Source organism: Trichinella spiralis (assembly GCF_000181795.1).
Source record: "Trichinella spiralis strain ISS 195 chromosome Unknown Scfld1, whole genome shotgun sequence".
Lineage (NCBI taxonomy): Eukaryota > Metazoa > Nematoda > Enoplea > Trichinellida > Trichinellidae > Trichinella > Trichinella spiralis.
This window is the reverse complement of record NW_003526940.1, coordinates 563,391-584,905: the sequence shown is the minus strand read 5'-3', so window position 1 is coordinate 584,905 and position 21,515 is coordinate 563,391. Positions and strand designations below refer to the sequence as shown.

General features: G+C 36.3%; 5 protein-coding genes across 5 annotated transcripts; 3 read left to right on the top strand and 2 right to left on the bottom strand.

The window, feature by feature from the left end:
• Window positions 1-402: 402 nt before the first annotated feature.
• Tsp_07236 (zinc finger protein) lies at window positions 403-2,943 on the bottom strand. Its single transcript, XM_003381492.1, has 6 exons — window positions 2,800-2,943; window positions 2,466-2,519; window positions 1,513-2,006; window positions 921-1,452; window positions 639-859; window positions 403-556 (listed from the first exon to the last, which is right to left on the bottom strand). The coding sequence occupies exons 1-6, from the start codon at window positions 2,941-2,943 to the stop codon at window positions 403-405; spliced, it is 1,599 nt and encodes a 532-aa protein (XP_003381540.1).
• Window positions 2,944-4,829: 1,886 nt separating this feature from the next.
• On the bottom strand, window positions 4,830-10,664 carry Tsp_07237 (putative RecF/RecN/SMC N domain protein). Its single transcript, XM_003381491.1, has 19 exons — window positions 10,514-10,664; window positions 10,313-10,458; window positions 9,655-10,023; window positions 9,432-9,593; window positions 8,607-8,750; window positions 8,429-8,506; window positions 8,258-8,379; window positions 8,082-8,190; window positions 7,881-8,012; window positions 7,593-7,795; window positions 7,258-7,445; window positions 6,960-7,198; window positions 6,742-6,868; window positions 6,212-6,252; window positions 5,976-6,149; window positions 5,652-5,915; window positions 5,453-5,589; window positions 5,093-5,276; window positions 4,830-5,027 (listed from the first exon to the last, which is right to left on the bottom strand). The coding sequence occupies exons 1-19, from the start codon at window positions 10,662-10,664 to the stop codon at window positions 4,830-4,832; spliced, it is 3,168 nt and encodes a 1,055-aa protein (XP_003381539.1).
• A 2,407-nt stretch (window positions 10,665-13,071) lies between these two features.
• Tsp_07238 (conserved hypothetical protein) lies at window positions 13,072-13,782 on the top strand. Its single transcript, XM_003381490.1, has 2 exons — window positions 13,072-13,226; window positions 13,698-13,782. Exons 1-2 carry the CDS (start codon window positions 13,072-13,074, stop codon window positions 13,780-13,782), a joined length of 240 nt encoding a protein of 79 aa, XP_003381538.1.
• A 1,667-nt stretch (window positions 13,783-15,449) lies between these two features.
• On the top strand, window positions 15,450-16,404 carry Tsp_07239 (mtN3/saliva family protein). The gene is made up of 4 exons (XM_003381489.1): window positions 15,450-15,532; window positions 15,730-15,853; window positions 15,922-16,263; window positions 16,318-16,404. Exons 1-4 carry the CDS (start codon window positions 15,450-15,452, stop codon window positions 16,402-16,404), a joined length of 636 nt encoding a protein of 211 aa, XP_003381537.1.
• Window positions 16,405-18,928: 2,524 nt separating this feature from the next.
• On the top strand, window positions 18,929-21,308 carry Tsp_07240 (putative leucine Rich repeat-containing domain protein). The gene is made up of 2 exons (XM_003381488.1): window positions 18,929-20,238; window positions 20,387-21,308. The coding sequence occupies exons 1-2, from the start codon at window positions 18,929-18,931 to the stop codon at window positions 21,306-21,308; spliced, it is 2,232 nt and encodes a 743-aa protein (XP_003381536.1).
• Window positions 21,309-21,515: the final 207 nt, after the last annotated feature.

Here is a 21,515-nt window from a genome sequence, read left to right as displayed (position 1 = left end):
TATCTGTACGAAGAAACAAAAGCCGTTAAAATCGACGAAGCACCTTTCAAATCCTAAAACAAATTCGTCAATGCGCTAAAGTCTCACATTATATATACAGATATAGATATACTGTAAGTTAAAATATTTCATTTGACTTTGCAGCAACTATTTTTTTGCATCAAACTCTCCTAGCTCACACAAACTCAATTCTAAAATGCACAGAGGACTGGACTGTTGCCAATGCTGTCCTCGGCTTCGTTGCCTGAATTTGGAAAGTTTTATTTCAACACACATAAACGTCCCATCCATCCATTGTGAAGATGAAATTTAAAACAGAAAAAACAGAAAAAAAGAGAAAAGGTATTTTTTTAAAAGTGATTCTTGAAAATAAATGAAGGGACGTGGAAAAATAAAGCGACACTAATAACAACAACGCGGTACAGTCTCCTGCTCATCCTTGGTCACAACAGGCGAACAGTGTCGACCAAGCCACCACAGTTCATCGTTCCATGTTTGAAAGATCCATTTCCATCCACGCCTATTCACCTTTGTACAAAATCCAAACACGAGGACTCTCAATGCAGACTACAAAAGAACACATTCGATCATATTGTTGGCAATATTAAAAAAGCATGCGGTTGGCAATATTTTCAAACTCACCAGTGTGACTTTCTTCGGATAAATAACCTCCATGCACAGTCAATGTGTGATATTTCAACTCTGACCATTCGACCGTCTTCTCTTTGCAGATGATGCAGACGTAGCCGTGTTCACGACGCTTGTGATCACAGAGACGCATGAAGCGGTTGGTTTTGAAATCACAAATTGTGCACTCGAAGTTCACTTTTCCTGTATGAATGCGTTCGTGCAACGCAGTCTAAAAAATGACATCCATTAATATCCAGGAATGAACAATCACTCAATCAACAGTAGTATACCTGAGTATCTGTGGGAAAATATTCGTCACAAAAATGACACTTGTAAGGCTTTTGAATAATGTGAGCCATCTTTTTGTGCTTTCGCAACTTCCTCGGCGTCAGAAATTTACGAGAACACTCGTTGCAGCGGAAACCACTCTGCGAACCGCGGTGGAACTTCTTCCTGTGCACATCCAAACGTTCCTGGGTGATCATGTTGCGAATTGGAACGCAAGACCAGCAAATCCAAGCCAGCTCGCAGTCGTGGGACCGCATCTCGTCCATTGATTTCAAAACTTTGAAACACTTGTTGCACTGGATGAAGTTGATTGCCTCGGGATGCTTTTTGGCGACGTGCTTTTTCAAAGAATTGTCGTTTCGAAATCGCTTATCACAAAAAGGACACTGGGGACTGATTTTTTTCACGTATGCACGGCGCTTCTTCGTCGCCAAACCGTCTTCATCGTAAGCAGTGTAATAACCGCCGACATCTTCTTCGGGTGGCAGTTTAATTTCAGCAGGATCCGTACGTGCCTCTGCCTCTTCAACATCTCTGTCAATTGGAATTCGATTCAATTCAAAATTATATATAATTTTCTTTCAAATCGCCTACTTTGCTGGAAGTATAAAACCACCGGTTTGAATTTCTTCGCGGCGGATTTGTTCAAGCTCGGCCAATCGTTGATCTTCCATAATTTTCGCCTGCTCCTCGGCGTATTTGATATAAACAACCGGGTGACGATCGCGAAGATGCCGCTCATAGATGTCTTTTTCAATGAAACGATTTTTGCACACTTTACACCGATGCATCTTCTTTCGAATCGCCTTGCGTATTTCAGCAACCGTGGTAGGCGGTTCGAAGGGCGGTGGCGAAGGTTCGGCAGCGGGACGCTCTTCAACTTCGGTCGAACTGAAACCCGCCTTACCGTGCTGTCCTCCATAATAGCCGGGATAAAATGAAAAACACGACGGATTTGCAAACGTGTAATGGTTGTCGAATGGAATCCACACAGAACCGCAGTAACCGGTGTATGGAAAAGCGATTGGATTTTTCTTCGGCGCTAAAGTGCCGCCACACTTTCCCACGGTTTCACATTCGGCAGCTTTCTTAAATGAACAAACACACATCACAACCTTCAGCACAATCAGCAAAAGTACAACAATATTAATTCAAAACGTTTTGCCCTTTTCAGAATAACTTTCTTGGAGAAAAATAATTACTGTTCCATCAAAATAAAATGCTTTTAAATCTGCAAAATTTTTTGCTGGAAAACATTTCCACAAATGTAATATTAAAATTAAAAAAATCTTATTCCATGCTTATACAACGTCACACTTTCAACATTGATAATTAAAGTGATAAATACATTTTTCAACATAAAGTTAAACTATAAGCTTAAATTAAAATAATAAATTCTTGAGAAATGAAAAAAAAGTATTTCAAAAATTATACACTTTACTTTGAAGAACAAATACAATGCATGCATTTTGGAACAAGAGTATATTAAATAAAATCAATACTGCGTGGTAAATTTAATAAGTGGCACCAACTCAAAAATAAACAACGTTATTATCATGCCTCATCATCCTCACTTGCTCTAGAATAAAACCACCATAAATCTAAAAAAATAGTAAAAATTGTTGCTAAGACAAATACAAATTATAAAAAGCAAAACGAATACTAAACAACAAAACAATGAAAAAATAATAATGAAAATTTAACGTTACATAATTAAACTACAACTTTATAAAGTTAAACCTAAATAAAGCTTAAAATTTTCATCCATATGTAATATGATTCTTTTAAACAAATTTATTTGATAACTTCATGTTCGTCCAGTGCACTAGTTGTTTACAAAATTTGTGAACATTTGTGAACAAATTTGTGAAGATGATTTACCGAAGGTTCGCCACCGCTGACGGCAGGACAATTTGAGTAATTATTGACTGCTGCCAAACAAGCTTTTTTGTCTGATGGCAATGCACTGCCGTTGCTTCCATCCCTTACAGAGTGAATTTCGCTTTCACATTTCGATGACTCCATCATAGAATTCATCGGCAATAATTGTGGCTCTTCCATCACCGACAGTTACCCAATAACTGGAAAAACAAAGGTTCAGCATACGGTATGTTGAAGAAAGTCAAAGAATAAAATTAACAATCCACTTGAACTTGATTATCATGTTTAAAAGAAATAAAAAACCTTCAGCACATGTAGCTCAAAATATAATACTTATACAATAATTAATACATATTTTAATTCTTTATTAATGAATATTTAAAAACATTAAATTCAGAAATATCGTAATCTGAGTTGCATAAACCTATGCTTTCAAAAAAAATTTAGCATTTGCCTTTTAGCAAGATTAATCTAATGCGAAATTTTAACTATATCTAAAACAACGCATGTATAAATAAATCATTTAAAAGCTATGCATGTGCAAAGTAATATGTGCACAATTAATTTAAATAAAATGTTCATCTGTTCAAGTAATGCTCAACTGCAAATTTATTATGCATATTGCGCAAAGTTATTCATGAAAATTTATCCATGCATCGCTTTTTATAATATGCAAAAAACAACAGCTATACCTAGCAGTGTTTAGTATTGATGTTAATCTTCAAAAAAGTGTGCTTCGCTCGCACAAATGACAAATTAAATGCATTTGTCACACATCAATAAGCATTACAACGGTTCTAAACAAGACTGCATCTTACAGTAAGCAAAAGTGATCAAAAGAATAACACCTGGTATACTGTATGATAATCTACATTTTGTATTTGAACTCGGCTAAAAAAGGTAGTTTAAAATATTAATTAATATAATCATAAAATAAATATAAAAATAAATTAATAAAGTCAACATAAAATAATATAGTTTACATAATAAATATGGTGCATTTATTTGAAATTTTTTAAAACTGTAAAATATATAAATTTAAAAAACTGTTCAATTATTCTTTGCTTTATAACAGGAAGCAACTATTGGCATGCACTAATGTTTACACATAACACATTACAATTGTACATGATGTAAGTAAACGTAATTCATGGTTACTGCTAGTTTGATCATCAATGAAAAATTTCAGTATTTATTACAAAAGCAATTCAGAACTTCAAGTGTAAAAATTTAAGTTTCTAATAATAAAATTTAAGTTAAGCCACATGCAACATGACAGTGGCAATAAGAATAATAATTGCACGACTGCTACCTTGCATTTTTTAAATGATTTTATGAAATTTTTTATGATTACTTCAATTTCTTAATACTTTATTGAATTTATGCTATTATCGATAATTTTTATTTCATTTACTTGCTTGCATAGTGGTATTTGTTTATTTGAAAAAATGAAAAAAGTTTCCAATAGCACCATGCAAGTGTATTGCACTGTAAAAATAGCATCATTATTTAAAATTTACAATAAAGGATTTAAAAACTGATCTCTTTGTAATTTATAAATTCTGAATCAACAACGATCGAATGACTTTTATACTGCAAATAGTTAGTTGTTGCAACAAGCATACTTTGCCATTTTGCGCATCATTTGTAACAACAATTTTATTCGTCATCACAATTTCCAACAGATATTTATTTTATTGCATATAATTTTACAAATGTAATTTTGAACCTTATCACATATATTCTTCAAATGAACAAAAAATTTTATCAAAGAAATTCAATTTAGCATGAAAATTCTAATGCCAGTTCACGAGTATCGGATTGAGAGTTTGCTTTCCAACATAAAAAAGTCTTCTATCGCAATTTTTCTCAATTTAAACAATATTCAAATTTATTCTGACATTTTAAAAATGCTGCTTTTTTATCAAACGGCTACAAATAAACATAAATAAATAAATAAATAAAAAGTGATACGTATATAAATAAATTGATTTGATTGCTTTGAGATCAAATTTCTTGAATTAGTTAAATTAAACATCAACTAATGTTGAATTGTTTTCAGGCAATTTTCTTTCAGCATCTTTGCTGAGATCGAATATTATCGCCGGTTCCATTGGGATCGATTTGGTGCAATTGTCAGTTTTGTATATTCCAACGAGCAATTTCGCCAATTCGAACATCTGCGGCCGAAGCGAGATCACAATGAACTGCGCGTTCGAGGTTCGATTCTACAATAAAGAAAGCATTAATTCTTGCTTTTCAACTTTAAAAATTAAACCCAATCACAACATACCGAAACATAATTTCCCACAATTGAGACGTTGCGAAAATCCAATGCCGCGTCAATTTCGTCCATCACGTACAGTGGAGTTGGTCGGTAAGCATGAAGTGCAAATACAAGGGACAAAGAGCTGAGAGTTTTTTCACCGCCTGACAAATGACTCATCTCTTTCCACGTTTTCCTCGGTGGTCGTACGCTGAAAACGACAAACGAACATTACAAAAAATACAATATCTGTCAATTCTAAAATACAAATAATAAAAAAAATTATAATACGAATAATTGACTCCGTCTATAAATGGATTCATCGTGTCGATCAATTCCAAATCTGCATCGCCGCCATTTGTCAACGTCCTGTAAATATCTTTCAACTTTTCCCGAATCACACTCAAAGCGGACATGAATTCATGGAGCCTGAGCCGTTTTGCGTCGTCCAATTTAGCAAATAGTTGCTTGTGAAGTTCATCAGCCTGAGTCACCTGTTGATAAACCACTTTGTAAGCTTCTGCCTAAACAGTACAATAAATTACAGTTTTTTTTCAATTGCAAAAAGAAAAAACACACATCTAACCTTTTCTTTGTATTCTTCGAGAGCTTCCAGGTCTGGTTTGATGCTTTTCATGATTCCGCCAACCATCGAAAATCTGCTTTCTAATTCATCCTCGTCCACAGCATCTATCTCGTCTTCTTGAGGTACAACCAACTGACCAAAACAATCAGAGGGAAAATAGCGAATTTCAGAAAATCCATGCCGTTCATTATTATGACATTTCAAATGATCCTCATTTTCATACGAAAATAGACCACAAAAGTCACTCAACTTCAACTTCTTTATCTACAGATTCAAATATCCAGTATTGAAATTATTTATTTCTGAAGCAAACAAACAACTCACATCATCTTTCAATCGAGAAACAGCATGGCGTCCTTTAGTGCTTTTCGCAGTAGTTTCTTTCAAAGCTGCGTTGACGTCGATCAAACGACTCGACAATTCTTGAACTTTATTTCCCAAAGTATCCGCTTCATTTTTCGCATCTTCCATTATTTTAATGATATTTTTCATATTTTCCTGAAAAACAACAACAACAACATTGCAATCGTTTCAATGATTTGAAAATAGAATTTACAAACCTCTGCTTCGGTTATTTGATCCTTGAACTCCGCCGCTTGGACTTCAAATTTCTCCAACTGCTGTTCCAATTTGTCAATATTATTCTTGCCTTGACTTATCTCTTTGACAGTCCTCTCCAGTGCTTTCTCAGTGGTGGAAATATTTCTAAAATAATAAAAAAAACATTATTATTTTTAAAAAATAAATAAATAGCAAAATTAAAATATACTTTTCCGCTGTTCTCGCTTCAACGTCGCCTTTCTTCAACTTATTCTGATAAGATTTTATTTCTCGTTCACAATCCGCCAAACGTGTTCTCAAAGAACCGACAGCGCGTTCAGCCACGGATGCAACTTCCGCTTGTAGTCTGGATAAAGCAAAAAATTAAATCTCTCATATTGGTTCACAGTCATTCATCAATTTGCCCTTTTACTTGTTCAATTCAGTGTTGAGCGAAGATTGCTTGTTCAATTCCACATTTAAATCTAAAATCAAATTTTTATACAACTTCCATACAGCAGCACCAAACTGCTGACAGACTGACAACTACCTTTCTCTAGCTGTTGAATTTCACTTTCCAAATCCAACATCCTATTCTCAGCGGATATTGACCTATCGAGAATTTGCTTCGCCCGCTTCAGTTCCCGCTTCAACGTTGCCTCTCGTTCACGGAACATCTAGAGCGGCAAAGTATAAAAAAGCGAACCTCTTCGATCACTGCCTAGCTCCTAGTTGAACATCATTTTATCATATATTTAGCAATTTCACCTGCAAAGCATTGCGCTGCTGTTCGTATTCCAGCTTCACTTGCGTGAATTTTCCATCCAACGATTCAACCGTTCGTACCATGTTATTTTTCTCAGCCAACACAGCCTCGTGACTGTCGCGCATCTTTTCCAATTTCCCCTGAATTACTTTCAGATCTTTCGACGTGATCACTTCCTTCTGGGCAGTGGCCGTCCGTCCCATCCGACCGCTGATCGGCTTTCCACCGGCGGTCATTGAGCCTGAGATTATAATTTTTTGTGTGCAAAATACAACAATTTCAATTAAAATACAAACTTACCAGACATTTCGACCAACATTCCACCCAAAGAGACAACGCGACGTCGAACCCCTTGCTTGAGTCCAATTATTCGAGCTTCTTCGGCTGTTTCGGTGACCAAAGTGTCGCGCAGGGCAAAGTAAAATGCAGGCAAAACGTCCACATCTTCAGCCACAATAAGATCGAACAATCTTTTCGACCCTTTTGGTCTAAAAGAGTGCCAATAAGCGAACAATTTCAACGTTAGCATTGTTCATTGAATGATAAATTAGAATTAAATAAATAAATAAATAAATAAATATAAATAAATAAATATATATATATATATATATATATATATATATATATATTATTACGCAGTGAACGGTCGTTTGATTGCATCGGCACAATCTTTGATTTTATCCAACGCAATGAACGTCGCTCTGCCCAAGTTGCTCATTTTCAAAAAGTCCACACATTCCGTTGCTGTTGCCATCGTGTCTGTGACAAAACTGTCCAACTGAGGACACGCTGTGCTAATAGCAACGTCATATTTCTGATCAATTCCACCCAAATCACCCTCAAAACAAAAAACATTTTTTTTAATAATAATTTTAATATCGAAAGGAAAACACAACAGATATAAGCAATAAAAACTGACTTACCAAACGACCATAGAAGCCTTTGAATTTTCCAATTCTCTTCTCCGACATCAACGCTTGAACTATTTTGTTCTGACTGGTGCCTTGGCTGAATCGCATTCGCATCTCTTGGTCTTTATTTTCCATATCACGAAGCTAAAATTGCATTAATAATATCATCCCATACCGCGAGATTCTCACATCACAAGCTCAACAACAACTCACATCCGCCATCAACGAAGCTTCTTTCGCTATGAGCGTATTCAATTCGTCTTTTTTCGCCGTCACATCTCTCTCCAGTGAATTCAACTGCTTTTCACAACGTTCAAATTTTCTGCATTGAAAATTTTTTTTAATTTCAAATATTCCACCATAAACATGTACAAATTTTTTATTCATACAATTCTTCTTGTTTGATTGATTGCAGCAGCTCATCCAAAACTTTGTTTTTCTCGTCGATGTTTTCTTCTCCAGCCGAATGCTGTGACTTCAGTGTTAAAAGTTCATTCTGCGCTGTTCTCAACTAAATCAAAAAAGATTATTATTTTTTTCAATGCCAAACTTTGTCATACTTTTGCAGTAATTGCATTCTCCTGTGGTTTCAACTTTTGCAATTCACTGGTCAGTGTATTGATTTCTGTTGTCATTTCCTTAAAATTAAAAAAAAAACCACCACAACAACAAAAAAATGCATCGTTAGTTCATTTCAGCGTTTCTACAGCAGTATGCAAATTATTGGAGCATTCTTACCGCAGTATCTTTTTGAACACTTTCCATTTTCACCTTGATATTCTCTTGCAATTCCACTTGCGTCGCCTTCAATTCCGGCAACCCCGCATCCAAATCATTTATCGTCTTCAAGCACGTCTCACGCTTCAACTTCAATTCTTCGAGCTGTATGAGAAAAGAAAACAACATTTAATTGCAAAATAAAATTTCTAAAAACATAATCCAAAATCTCTTCTTGCCTTCTCCTTGTAAGTGGTCAGTGAGTTTTGTTTTTTTTCAATCTCCACACGCAAAGTGGACAAATCTTTTTTCGCTTTTTCGGCATTTTTTTCAAATTGTGAAAATTTATTACGAGCATTTTCCGCTGCTGCTACTGCAGCACTTCTTTTCCTGAAATATCACAAAAAAACAAACACTTGCCCCCACACATTCCCCATCATAGAAATGATGTACTTTTTCAATGAATCCAATTCACGTTGTGAAGTCAACGCCAACTGTTTGTGCTGTTCCACGGCATCTTTGATTTCATCGTGTTCAGCTTGTAGTTGTTCTTGTTTTTCGATCAGCAATTTCAATCCTTGTTCTTGTTTAATTCTGCAAAAAACAAGCAAACAAACAAACAAACAACTGCATATCAATAGCAAAAAGCATAACAAACAGATTTACAATTTCAATTGAGTTTTCAAATGTTCAATGCGAATTTGTTCGTTTTGCAAACGCAAATAAAATATTGTATCTGTTTTAGATGGTTCCAAATTCGTTTGCTCAGTTTGGATCCTTTTCAATTTGCTGGCCTTAAAAAGAGACCAATAAAAATGCACCAATCACCAGAAGAATAGAAATTACCCTTTCACATTGGACATCTTGCACTTCGTTGATTTTCTCCTGCAATTCTTGTATGCATGGTTTGAGTCGTGACGATCCGATCAAATCTTCCAAATATTCCAACATTCCTGGTTCATTGTCATCTCCTTTAGCTTTCATCAACGAAATCAATTCAACTTCTCCCTGTACAATTGTACAATTGCATCACTGCACGTTAAAAATTGAAAAACCAAACAATGCTCACTTGTAGAATCAAAAATCGACTGTGATTCAAATCAATACCGTACTGTTGCAGACGTTCTGCAACTTGGGCAAACCGAACCACACTGTTGTCAATCTGGTAAACCGATGTACCATCACGATGGGCGGTTCGAGAAATGACAAATTCACTGTCCCCAACAATATCATAACCGCCGTCTGGACGGTCGACAATCAAGCAAAAGTGAACCTCGACTTTACAGAAACGCATGTGACCATGTTCGGCTGTGTTGTGAATTAGGACGCTGATTTTTTTCGACCGAATCCTTTGAGCACGGTAACCAAAAACGAACAACAACGAATCGATAACATTCGATTTTCCACTTCCATTCGGACCAACAATTGCGGTAAAACTCTAAATAAAAAATCACTTCCACAATTTGTTTTCATTACAACAATTATTTATCCAAAATGCAATCTGATTTACAATAAATGCAATCGAATGCTGGTAGCAAATTTCCAATTTCACTAGTTTTCACAAAATCTGGAACATTTAAAAGCTTTTAAACATAAAAAGATAAAATTTCAATTTACAATCCTCTTTGAAATGCATAAATATCACGGATAAATCATCCGAAAATACGATAAAGAAACATTATAATCACACTTCTTTCATTCATAATTATAAACAGAACAAAACAAACTTTGTGAAAAGGTCCAATGACATGACGACCAGCGTAAGATTTGAAATTTTCAATCCATATTTCTTTTATCATTAGACGAGGTCCTGTTCCATCACATTTTATAGGCGGCTCTGGTGCAGGAGGTAATTCTTTTTGAAGGACGGTAACTTTAAACAAAAAACATTACATGATAAATAAAAATGCATTCAAATCATCATTCACCATCATTAATGACAGCATAAAAGTGCTGTTCCGTCGCACCATCATCTACAAGACTTTTCTCGTTAATTTTATTCAATGCTTCGTTTGAAATATTTTCCTCTTCGGTATCGCTTTGCAGCTGATTTTCCTCTCGCACATTCGTTTCTGGCATTCTAAGACCAGCCGAAAGAAAATCTGCAAAAAAGTCAACTAATTGAAGATTTATTAAAAAAATTAATACTCAAAAATTATGAAATTTATTTAACTTGAATATCACATTTTTGAATATTACTTAATACGATTTAAAACAAAAACCGACAGAACAACAAATAAAATGAAGATAACATCTTTTAGTACAGTGATAGAAGCTACACAACAAATTTTAAATATCAAATTGTGCCAACAGTAAGCTTATCGACAAATACGAATTAATTTTTTCAAAATTCTAAATATCTTATTAGACAAAAAAATGCAAAGAAATAACAACAAAAATATTTTAAAAATAAAAAAAGTGCAAAGATATCATTAAAGGCACAGCTTACAATGCATACAAAAGTAAAAACTAAAAAAAACAACATGCTTAAAAAATCATAACAAATGATGCAGACAAATAAAGTGCCAAAACATTAACCAGAATTTAAAAGAATATATTTCAAAAGAAGAAAGCAACAGTTTAAAAAATTCATTTCACTTCAATTTTGTAAGATACTGTACTAATGGTCAGGTTCAGTTAGTCGTTTAAATTGTGACCCAAATGAATTGGGTTCTGAAATTTTATTTATCATACTATTTATAAAACAATAAAATAAAACTAAAATATAATTGTTTTGATATTTCAAACCATTATTTAAATTTCATTCATTGTAAAACTATTGTTAACGATGGAACACCGACATTTTATATTCAGGTCAAACCTGACTTTTCTGTAACTACAGTAAGAAATTGTTGGTGACGTAAGAGGTTGCGTGTTTGCCAAATTGTACTCAGTTTGCTTTATGAATTTGCGTGTGCTGGTTGCGTTTTGTCTGTGTCAGGCATTGAATGAACTGTACGATTATTCGACAAAGTTTGACTGACACACTATTCTTCATGAAGGCGAAACAATCAACAATGGGTAGTCATAACCGAGTTGGATGTCCTGAGATTTCTACAGTCCTCATATGATAAACCGAATTAAATTTTGTCTCCAATATTTGGTCCTCAGAGCTGGAGTCTCAGTGATTTGGATGGTATCCATCATGATAGAAGTCGGAAAAGCGAGAAACCTGCACTTGCGGAAGCGCGATAGAAGCGAAACACGACGACATCGAGAGAAGCGTGAAAAGTGGGTCCCATGCCAGGCGAGTGTTTTGCACCAGCATTACAAATGACGACATTTTAATGCGTATGGATGAAGACTTATTTCTTACATCATAGATGAGTATTTTTGGTCTCGAAAATTACTGTTTTTATGGGGTACCAACAGCAATGATTTCAATCGCCTTTCAAACATGGCCTTAGTGAACTGTGTAGCATGGGATGCTTGATATATCCACAGTTCTTCCCTGAATGAAATGCGATGTGAGGAGCATCAAACAATCATTGAAAAAGATGGTTGATTCTTCATCAACTGTGAAAGACAGCCATATATCAGGACAAATTTATACCATGTCCGCAACAGAGCTGCAGTTACAAGAGCACATACGTCGTATTTCTATGGCCTCTTAGATGTTTCGGTGAAGTGGTCAACGCGTATTGAGGGCCACTTTCCGCTACTCGAAAGCAGCACCCCCTAAGAGAAGACATGGTATTTGAAAAGAGGCTCTGCTTCGCTTGTTTGCAGCGTGGATGACCAGTTAACGGACAGCAGCTCCGTTCGTAGATGTATGGTGGCAGGATGCAGAGCTGCTCACCGTGATCTCTTACATTTCGACAGTGCGACAAAGCAATCCTGATTGCCAATGACTACGCAGTTAGAAGAGTTGGTTGCTGAGCGTGTGTAGCGTACAAATTAAACGAACGTATATGGGGCGGATAGTCGCAGGTGGTCTTCATTCTCTTCGACACGGCGTCACAGAGTTTCTTCATTCTGAAGGACCTAGCGGAAATTCTGCGGCTTACGGGCCCGGATGAAGCGGTTGCTTTGGATTCTCTGACAAGCACGAAATTCATGCAACGGCTGATGTCTGGACGTGCGCTACAATTAATTGCTGATAGCGATTTATCGAAAGCGGTTACCTGACACTTGCCAAGATATGTGGGAATGGCTAGCAGGCCGCAGTCATTCTGAGGGATTGGCCAGCTTAGTGTCACCTAAAGGAGAGCAGCCAAGATCATCCAGACTACGCCTCAATCACGCGACATTGCGTCGATGATGGAGAAAGTTGAAAATTACTAGAGACGAGTCTCTCTGGCCAGACTTGGTATAGTGTCCACTTCGCCGTCTGTTAGGACATGGGTGAAAGTCAGATGTGCAGCGTTGTGTTTGATGGATCTGCACTCCACCTTTGCAAATTCACGAAATTACAATTTCACCCAGTCGACGCCATTCTTCCCTTCTCTCATTTTTTGAGTGGAACGAATTGGCGGCAAACCAGANGATGTATCTTCGAGTCCGCTTGACTACAGCGGAACGAATTGGCGGCAAACCAGATGATGTATCTTCTATTCGACCGGCTTGGCCAAAAGGTGGAACGAATTTGGGCGGGGCCAAACCAGATTTGATGTTATCTTTCAACGTCCGCTTGGCCAAAAGGTGGAAACGAATTNGGTTGGCAAAACGAGGATGAATGTNTTCTTTCANAGTCCTGCTTANTTCCAAACAGGTCNATACGAGACGCCTTCCATTTTTTTTGGGAAAAACCATCATCAGNAGTATGCATGTACAGGCANAACAGCCCGCACATCCACAGCAGNTTTGAAACCGCCTGAAATATTAGCAGCTGGCAGNAGTAGGTTTTATCATCTGCTTCTGGCTTGCTTCCCGTAGCTGGCGATCAACATGGTGCGCGTGCATGAACGCGGCGGTGAGGAGTTCTGACTCCACTTTCGACCTCATCCAACAACCGCGCCAGATCGGCGCGAAAGTCGTAAATGCTNTTATTGCCGACTTTTTTAATGAATATTCGCCTGAAGAAATTATTTTCNTTACATCATCCGGTCGAANTATTTTTTGGNCCTCGTAAATATACTCTTTTTTATGAGGTACCAACACGAATTATTTCAGCCAGCTGCCAGATGCGCTTTCAGTTCAGAACAAAATGTGGTCAAGTGCTGTCACTCAACTTTGGAGAATGTTCGAAGCAACCTGATCACAGGACCCTGGCAAGCGAAACACATGTGCTTCAATTCAGTGCTGTAACCACTTGAAAGAGACGTATTCACGTGGACAACCGCACATGTTTTATGGACTCTGAAGCTATTCTGTGCTGTTGTGACGTACCGCTGCAGCGATTCCTTTTTCTGCTTTGACATGCGGCATTTTGTCACAGCAGCTAGTTTCTGACTGGTTTATGGTGACTGAAGAGCGCTTTGAAACTCTTTTGAAATATTACCTTTGTACCCTAACGACGCTTTTGTCTACTTGAATCGTTTTGAATTCTGTATTTTGTTTACTGTTACTTTTTGATATTTATTAAATGTATTATTTTGATATTTCGATATTTTTTCCTTTGTTCAAGTGACTTATGTTCAATTTACAGATCTGGGTTCTGTTGCTAGTAGAGTTAATGCTGGTGTATATTTTATTCTCGTTGAAAACAGTAAAGAATTGAGGTTTTCGATTATAATTGACTTGTACAGTCAATATAACTGCTGGTGACCAATTAGGGCCTGTTCTTGCTGCAGTAATAAAACTTCGAATTTCATGGTGTAAATTGGATAAGATCCCTTTATTTGATTGTCAGGAACAGAAGTTTTTTACAGTAATGTTTACCACGAGCATTTGTGTAATAAAAAAAATGTTTGATGATTAAATCGAAATTTTTTTTCAGTATTTATTAATTCATTCGATATTTCATATGAGCAAATTATTGAAGTTGATAATTTGAAAAATGAATTTTCCATTTTTTCAAATTTTTTTTTCTTTAAATATGTAATTTTCATGTGCATAATTTTTTAAAATTATTTATTGTTATTAATTGAAATGAATTTTGAAAAGAAGATGAATGGTTGTGGTTGAAATGCATCAAAAAATGAAATTGAATTTTTAAATAATAACTGTAATTTGAATTTATTCTTGAAAATCGTTAATTAATGCTACTCTTCAAATGCTGCTTTTGTTCTTCAAATTATTAATTTGATGGTGAATTTTTCTCATTTCAACAACTGAATTGTGCAGAATTTTTTCACCGTTGCTCATTGCGTCATATCGCGTTGTAATAATTGCTTATCATTCAAAGCAAAAGAATACATACCGGTTGTTTGTTTGATTTATTCCTAATTATCGGTGTACTGGTGTTTTGCTTTCTTCGAAAATGCAAATCAATTTCATTCAACTGTCAGTGGAGTTGCTTTTTTAATGAAATTCTCAATAGTTAGCTACCAGCCAGTTCAGTATATTTTGCGTGTGTTGAATTATTTTTCTTTTTGTCTTGAAGCAGCACTGCTTTCATTCGGTATGCTTGACGGGAATATTTTTATTTATATTTTTTGCTTAACCAATGAGCGGTTTTAATTTGCTCTGTTGTTGCATGAACATTTGTGCTGCGGTGTGGCCCAATTGACAAATGTTGGCCAGTTTCAGGTGCGAAATTGCTTTAAATAATTGTATTCGTTTGGAAATCTGGTTTCCATTTCAACCAAACCACACAACTCTGCATAATTTTCTTCTACATTGTATGTGATGTTGGGTTGTTTTCGCAGTTTGTCGCCTGGCGAATATTTTATATGCAAAATTACCAACCAGCGCTGTTGAAAATTCTCTTTTTCACTCACAGCAATCATTAATCTGTGTAGCTTTTTCTTTATTTTGCAGCAAATGACCAGCATGGAATTGCAATTTCTCGACTTGTTGTCAATATCAGCCACCTTTTCCACTATTGGAATGTTCTTGGTGGGCATGTGAGTGTATTTTCATTATTTGTATATTTATCCAGCTTCAAACATCCATCTCTTTAGACCGATGTGTAAATCCATAATTAGGAAAAAATCATCAGAAGGCGTTTCGCCCGTTCCTTTCGCCATGTGTGCCGTAAGGTGTGTGTGTGAATATTCACATCTATCTGTGATGACGTAACTGTTTTTTGTGTTGTTTATAGTTGTTTCTTTTGGCTGCAGTATGGAATTCTGAAACATGATCGAACAATTGTTTTAATTAATCTAGTTGGATTCATTCTTCAAGTTCTCTATTATGCGGTTTTGTACAGTCATTCGAAACAAAAAGTACACCGTCTGTGGATGGATTTCATTGCTAATTAATTGAATGTCAAATTTACGAATTTCAATTCTAGAATTTCATACATCTGATAATGTTAGCGGGCATTTTGGCTTGTTCAGCATTGCAATATTACTTGATGAAAAGCACAAATCACAACACAACGTTGAACAACCTTGGAAAAATGTGCTTAGTGTTGAATGTGTTGAACTTCGCTTCGCCGTTAGCTGTGCTGGTAAACAGTTCGAATTGGAAAAGCATCTACTGTCGTTGCAATAGTATTTTTTTTCTTTTGCAGAAGGAAGTGATTAAGACAAAATCTTGTGAATGTCTGCCGTTACCGTTGTGCGCAGCGAATTTAATTGTCGCTGCTCAGTGGTTTTTGTATGGCTTGTTGGTCAGCGATCCTTACATCAAGGTTTGTTGTATGCAGTATTTTTTACACTGTAATCTGTATATTGTTCCATTTCAGATTCCAAATATGATTGGCATCGCGTTGGCTGTCTTTCAACTTTCGCTATTTTTTATATTTCCCAAAGAAAGAGCTCACCGTGGCTGAAAAACAAATTTAAAAGCTTCACAATGCATTAATTATTTACACCTAACAGATAGATACTTTTTGATTATAATAATTAACTGTGGCTAAATTTTCCATTGCATAAATATTTTCTTTTTGCTTTCAGCTGTGGTATTCTCTCAAATCCAGCTTTAAACGTCTACACTGTAGGTTTGCATTTTGTTTGCCTAATCATGTTTGAAATGTCGAAATAGTGCCTCTGTAAAATTTACTATCGCTTTATATAATAAAAACTTCCCGGAATGACGGTCAATTTTCTTGAATACAAATCTGCATGGTGACGCCAGTATCGATTGAAAGCTTTGTATCCTTCGCTTTCAGTTTTGAAATCATAATCACGCGGCTTCAATGTTGGAAATAAGCCAGATAAATGAGCTTGCATTACAAGCCTTTCGACAATCCGTTGCTGCCTGGTGCATAATTTGGTCAGTTGCTGAGGAAGTACTGTGCCGTCATTACGCATGAATTGACGCAAAATAAGCACATCCTTAAAATAGAACTCAACAATACTAAAAATATGAATGAAAATCAATGTCGAATACCATGAAAGAAAGTTCCAAACCGAGACGACACAGCGAGCAGCCATCTTGGTGAGACGGAAATTGTCTGGTGAAGTTGCTTTCATCAGATTTCAATATTTCTGTGCTAACTGTGACGTTGTTTCCATCAATTTTTTCAAAAACTGAAAAGTTAATTGAAAGCAACTGCATATCGATTATTGACTAGAATTTTAAGCAAACTGGAATTTTCAACTACTAATCAGTGTTAATACTGAATGTGAATTAAAAATCTTTTATACCTCAACAAAAATAAATATCTTAACAAATTAAAGATACAGTGTAAAAGTTTACATTAAAATGTTTAAAAATGTAAACAATTAATTATTGTTCAAATTAAGTAAATTCAATAAACTACTATACAATAAATACAAGTTGAAAAGTCTTGATTAAAAATAGTCCCCAGTGTAAATGCATAATGAAATGAAAAATCTTCCATCACATTCCCATCCTCAAATATACGCTGCATTTTCATTATTGAATCTTCATTAATAAAATTTACTGAAAAAAACGATTCTTTTCAACAATATCAGTGCTAAAAACATGCTCTGCAAATGTAAAAAAAACACTATAATCTTACATGTAACTCAGCCAAATTTTCATTTTTTAGAATAAATAAAAAATAATTTCAAAGTTCATAAATATATATTTATATTAATCTCAGTTAAGCCAATTTATGAAAAAAAGATCTTCTTTATTCAGTTTATCAAAAAAACTTTTCGAATTGCGTTAGTTAAAATGTCAGTGTTCAAAGTTGCATGAACATCAAGCATATATTTAAATGCATACCTTTTCTAATAAATCTGAATGAATGAAACTGGGGATGATAAACTGACGCAAGCAATTTCATGGCTAATGCCAACCGGATACAAATACAAAAATTTTATTCCACTACTGTAAAAAAAATTAATCAATTAAGTATAAATGACCCTACATTTAAGCAATACATTATGGTTAAAGTAAAACAAACTAATTACTGAAAAAATTAAATTTAAAACTTTTAAAATATTAATTTAAAAACATTTTAATTTGGAAAATGCTTAATTTATTAAAACAGCACCAAGCAACAGTAATGTTCAGATGAAACGGAACATACAAACTATTGTAAATTGTTTATCATCATAAAGTAAGATTTCTATATTTTTAAACATATACTTAGAAATAAGAATGTGATTAAATTCAAACTACTAAAAGTTTATTTTTTTTTCCAAAAAATGTAATTAATTAAAATTAATGTAGGAAAAACAGTGATAAAGTGCTGTTTTATCCGGTCTAAGCTTGGATTTTTTAAAGTACTACAGTATTTTTATTTCTTTATAACTTTATTTCATGCTGTTAATAATTATGAAATTTATAAATATAACTTGAGGTAAATGTAATTATTTTAGCAAAAATGATATTTTGCTTCAAAAATTGAAAAATTTCTATTTCATCTTGAAAATCATTAATGCTTACGATATATTACTATAAAAAGCTCATTTCCTTTTGTTTTTCGGCATGGCAGGGTGTTGTTGTGCTATTTTACGATGCTGTTTAACAGCTTAATGTATGTGGTGAAGTATTTTAAATGCATGTTTGTTGATTTTTGAATTATTTTTAAAATTTAAATTGAAATTTATTTTTAAGTTTTTGCTTAAATTTTTCCTTCCCAATTTGACATTATCTAGTTAAATTATTTATTTATTCCCTATTAAATGGTGCATAAGTTTAAATTTATTAATTTTACAAATTTCGGTTTTAATATATTGCAGAAAATTTGTTCATATTTGTTATAAACGTTCCATTTCTGCTTTGGAAATTGATTTCACGTTTCGTATGTTTTTGTTATTTTTCATTTATGGTAGTTGAGTAAATGCCACTTACGTTATTTGTTCAATCAATTATATTTACAAACCTTTCAGATAGCAAGTTGGTTTTCGATTGCAAGCAATTGGTAATATGGTAGACAGATGCGCGCACGGTGGACGCGTATCGACGTATTTTTCGGCGCTTGTCTTTTGACGATTAGTCTTAATTCTGCTGTTAATAATGTTAATTGCGAACCTTGTCCAGATAGTTGTTCATGCCCATCTGTGGAGACGGTGCTTTGTCGTCACCTGCAGCCAGACGAGGAATTTTTGACCAAAAATTGGCAACTACTAGTCAATGCACGGACACTGGCGTTTTTCAGTTGTCCTGTCGGTATCCCACTGTTGAACTTGACCGAATTCTGCGGGCTGCGTAAATTGTCCTCGTTGAGCTTGTGTGAATGTGGTGTGGAAAGGGTAGAGTTTTCTGCCAGCCGTAGTAGCCCGGTAGTGGGTTTGCGCTTTTTCAGCTTGTCCGGCAACAGTTTAATTAAACTGAACGCCAGCGAGCATTTGGTGAAATTCGCCCCATCACTGCTTTCTCTGGATTTGGGTTCCAATCGTCTGGTGGAAGCTGACTTGTCCGGTTTGCTTGCACTGGAACGTTTGGATTTGTCGCGCAATCGGTTTGCGAAACTTCCCAAACTGCCTCACCGCTTGCAATGGTTGAACATATCAGAAAATTTGATCGATTCCATTTCCAATTTCCACCATCACCGTTTGCACGGGATGGATTTGAGCGGAAATCGATTGACGGTATTGCAAAATGCCGGCACGTATTTGACCAGCTTGCACCATTTGAATGCCTCTCGAAATAGCATCATTTCTGTTCGCCTGACCAAAATGGACAAGCTCGTGTCGTTGGATCTCAGCTGGAATCAGCTGGCCGAGTTGGGCCGGCTTGAAGCGGCTGTGCTGGTCGAATTGAATCTGGCCGGCAATAAAATGGAGACGGTGCCGAGTTTGGGTTTGGAAAATTTGAGCTCGTTGATTCTGTCCAACTCGTCGGTGGTCAGTTTCAGCATGGCCCAACTGACCGGTCTGAGAAAGCTTGTGAATTTGGATTTGAGCGGATGCGTCGATTTGCGCACGTTAACAGGAGGGAAGTTGGCAACTTACGTGCCGGCGTTGAGTCGACTCGACGTGTCGGATACGGCTTTGCAGAGCTTCGAGGTGGACTTTTTCCAAAGTAGTCGGTTGGAACGGCTCCGCGTTGTCGGCTGTCGTTTGCACTGTGATTGTAGGCAGTTGTGGCGTCGGTGGTTGTCGGACCAGGTTTTCGGCCGCGATCCAATACCCTGCTCGAACATGTCGGTGCCCGACCATTGTCCAGTGGGTGTGGCGGAGAAAAGTGGCAGAGTGTTCAAGTTGAGACTTGGTCGCGTCGGTTATCTTCAGTGCGGAGAGTACGGGTACGAACAGCCGAATGTTTTGTGGGAAATTTATCGATTCCAAAAAGCCGCCTATGAACCGATTTGCCAATGGATACCGGTGGCCGATGAAATTGTCAGGTATAAATTTAAATGTATAAAAAAATTTTCATTTGGATTTGTTTCACAGATATCAAGGGTATAGTGACGGGTTGTATTGTTTGCCGGGTGGTTTGTTGGCGTTGCGTTTGATGCACAACGACGACGCGAGTCCAGTGCGGTGTAGGGCGATGAACGGCGCCGGCAACGCCACTGGGATCACGTTGATCCATTTCGACTACAGCCATTGGTGGCAGCTTAAAATGGACAGCTTCATCTGTGCTATAGCTACAATGGTCGGACTGTTGGTGGTGAACATTTTCTACATTGTCGTTCGTCGGTTGATCGTTTGGCGTATTTCGAAAATGGAACGGACCAGTCGAGTTCGTCGTCTGCTGGAGGCGATGGAAAAATACCGCCAACGGCAGTTGGAAGCGTTGTACGAAAAATATGCCCAGCGAACCCAGCAAATTGTCGACAACTACCACCAGCAGGTGGAACAACTGAAGAAAGGTTACATGGCTCAAAGTGAACGGTTCCGCGATTACAGGGCCGCGCAGATGGAATCAGTTACCCATCAGATAGACAGTGTGCGCGTTGCCTACGCCCAGCAGGCCCAACGATTCCGAGACTACAGTAGTCGGCAGATGGAACGTCTCTGGGAAAGTTACGAACGTCAACTGAACCGTCTGAGAACGTTCACGTTGCAACAGCGACTGCGTGTGATGCGCCAATATAAATTTCCCCAACAGTACATCAATAAATTGTTGGAAAATTTTTACTCGGATTCGGCGAACAAGATTCGAGTGGAATATCCGTTCATAGATCCAAATTCATTTCGCCTGCCGGATCTGACTTCGCCCGAACATCAGCTGCCTGTCATGTTGCTCGTCGAAATGCCTGGGTCTAGCGGTGATCCACAACAACAACACAAACTGCAAATTGAACTTGAAAGCATTACATCATGCGAAGCTGATTCGTCGAAAGCGAACTGCGTCGAAAGCTCTTTTTAATTGTCTGTCTAACGCGTTTATTAATTTTTTGTTATTATTATTAATGTTTGTTTTTCTTCTTCATTTAGGTTCAAATTAAGCAAAGGTTGGTTTGAATTCGGCTATGATGAAATTGTTGTTGATTTGAATGATTTTATTGACATTTTATGTTCAGTTGTTCACTTCTTAATAAAAGTTAATCAAAACATGAAGAGAATGGTTCGGTAA

What these genes read in the sequence shown, in the direction of transcription:
- Tsp_07236 (XM_003381492.1), bottom strand. Translation starts at nt 2,943, where the DNA reads ATGGAGTCATCGAAATGTGAAAGCGAAATTCACTCTGTAAGGGATGGA. An exon ending in TCAGCGGTGGCGAACCTTCG is followed by an intron (nt 2,520 to 2,799) that starts GTAAATCATCTT and finishes CTATTTTTTTAG; the next exon opens with ATTTATGGTGGTTTTATTCT. An exon ending in GGTTTTATACTTCCAGCAAA is followed by an intron (nt 1,453 to 1,512) that starts GTAGGCGATTTG and finishes TCCAATTGACAG; the next exon opens with AGATGTTGAAGAGGCAGAGG.
- Tsp_07238 (XM_003381490.1), top strand. Translation starts at nt 13,072, where the DNA reads ATGTATCTTCGAGTCCGCTTGACTACAGCGGAACGAATTGGCGGCAAA. An exon ending in AACGTCCGCTTGGCCAAAAG is followed by an intron (nt 13,227 to 13,697) that starts GTGGAAACGAAT and finishes GAATTATTTCAG; the next exon opens with CCAGCTGCCAGATGCGCTTT.
- Tsp_07240 (XM_003381488.1), top strand. Translation starts at nt 18,929, where the DNA reads ATGCGCGCACGGTGGACGCGTATCGACGTATTTTTCGGCGCTTGTCTT. An exon ending in CTTCAGTGCGGAGAGTACGG is followed by an intron (nt 20,239 to 20,386) that starts GTACGAACAGCC and finishes TTTGTTTCACAG; the next exon opens with ATATCAAGGGTATAGTGACG.
- Tsp_07239 (XM_003381489.1), top strand. Translation starts at nt 15,450, where the DNA reads ATGACCAGCATGGAATTGCAATTTCTCGACTTGTTGTCAATATCAGCC. An exon ending in ACAGTCATTCGAAACAAAAA is followed by an intron (nt 15,854 to 15,921) that starts GTACACCGTCTG and finishes TTTCAATTCTAG; the next exon opens with AATTTCATACATCTGATAAT. An exon ending in TCAGCGATCCTTACATCAAG is followed by an intron (nt 16,264 to 16,317) that starts GTTTGTTGTATG and finishes GTTCCATTTCAG; the next exon opens with ATTCCAAATATGATTGGCAT.
- Tsp_07237 (XM_003381491.1), bottom strand. Translation starts at nt 10,664, where the DNA reads ATGCCAGAAACGAATGTGCGAGAGGAAAATCAGCTGCAAAGCGATACC. An exon ending in AAGCTTCGTTGATGGCGGAT is followed by an intron (nt 8,013 to 8,081) that starts GTGAGTTGTTGT and finishes ATGCAATTTTAG; the next exon opens with CTTCGTGATATGGAAAATAA. An exon ending in TTGTGGGAAATTATGTTTCG is followed by an intron (nt 5,028 to 5,092) that starts GTATGTTGTGAT and finishes TCTTTATTGTAG; the next exon opens with AATCGAACCTCGAACGCGCA.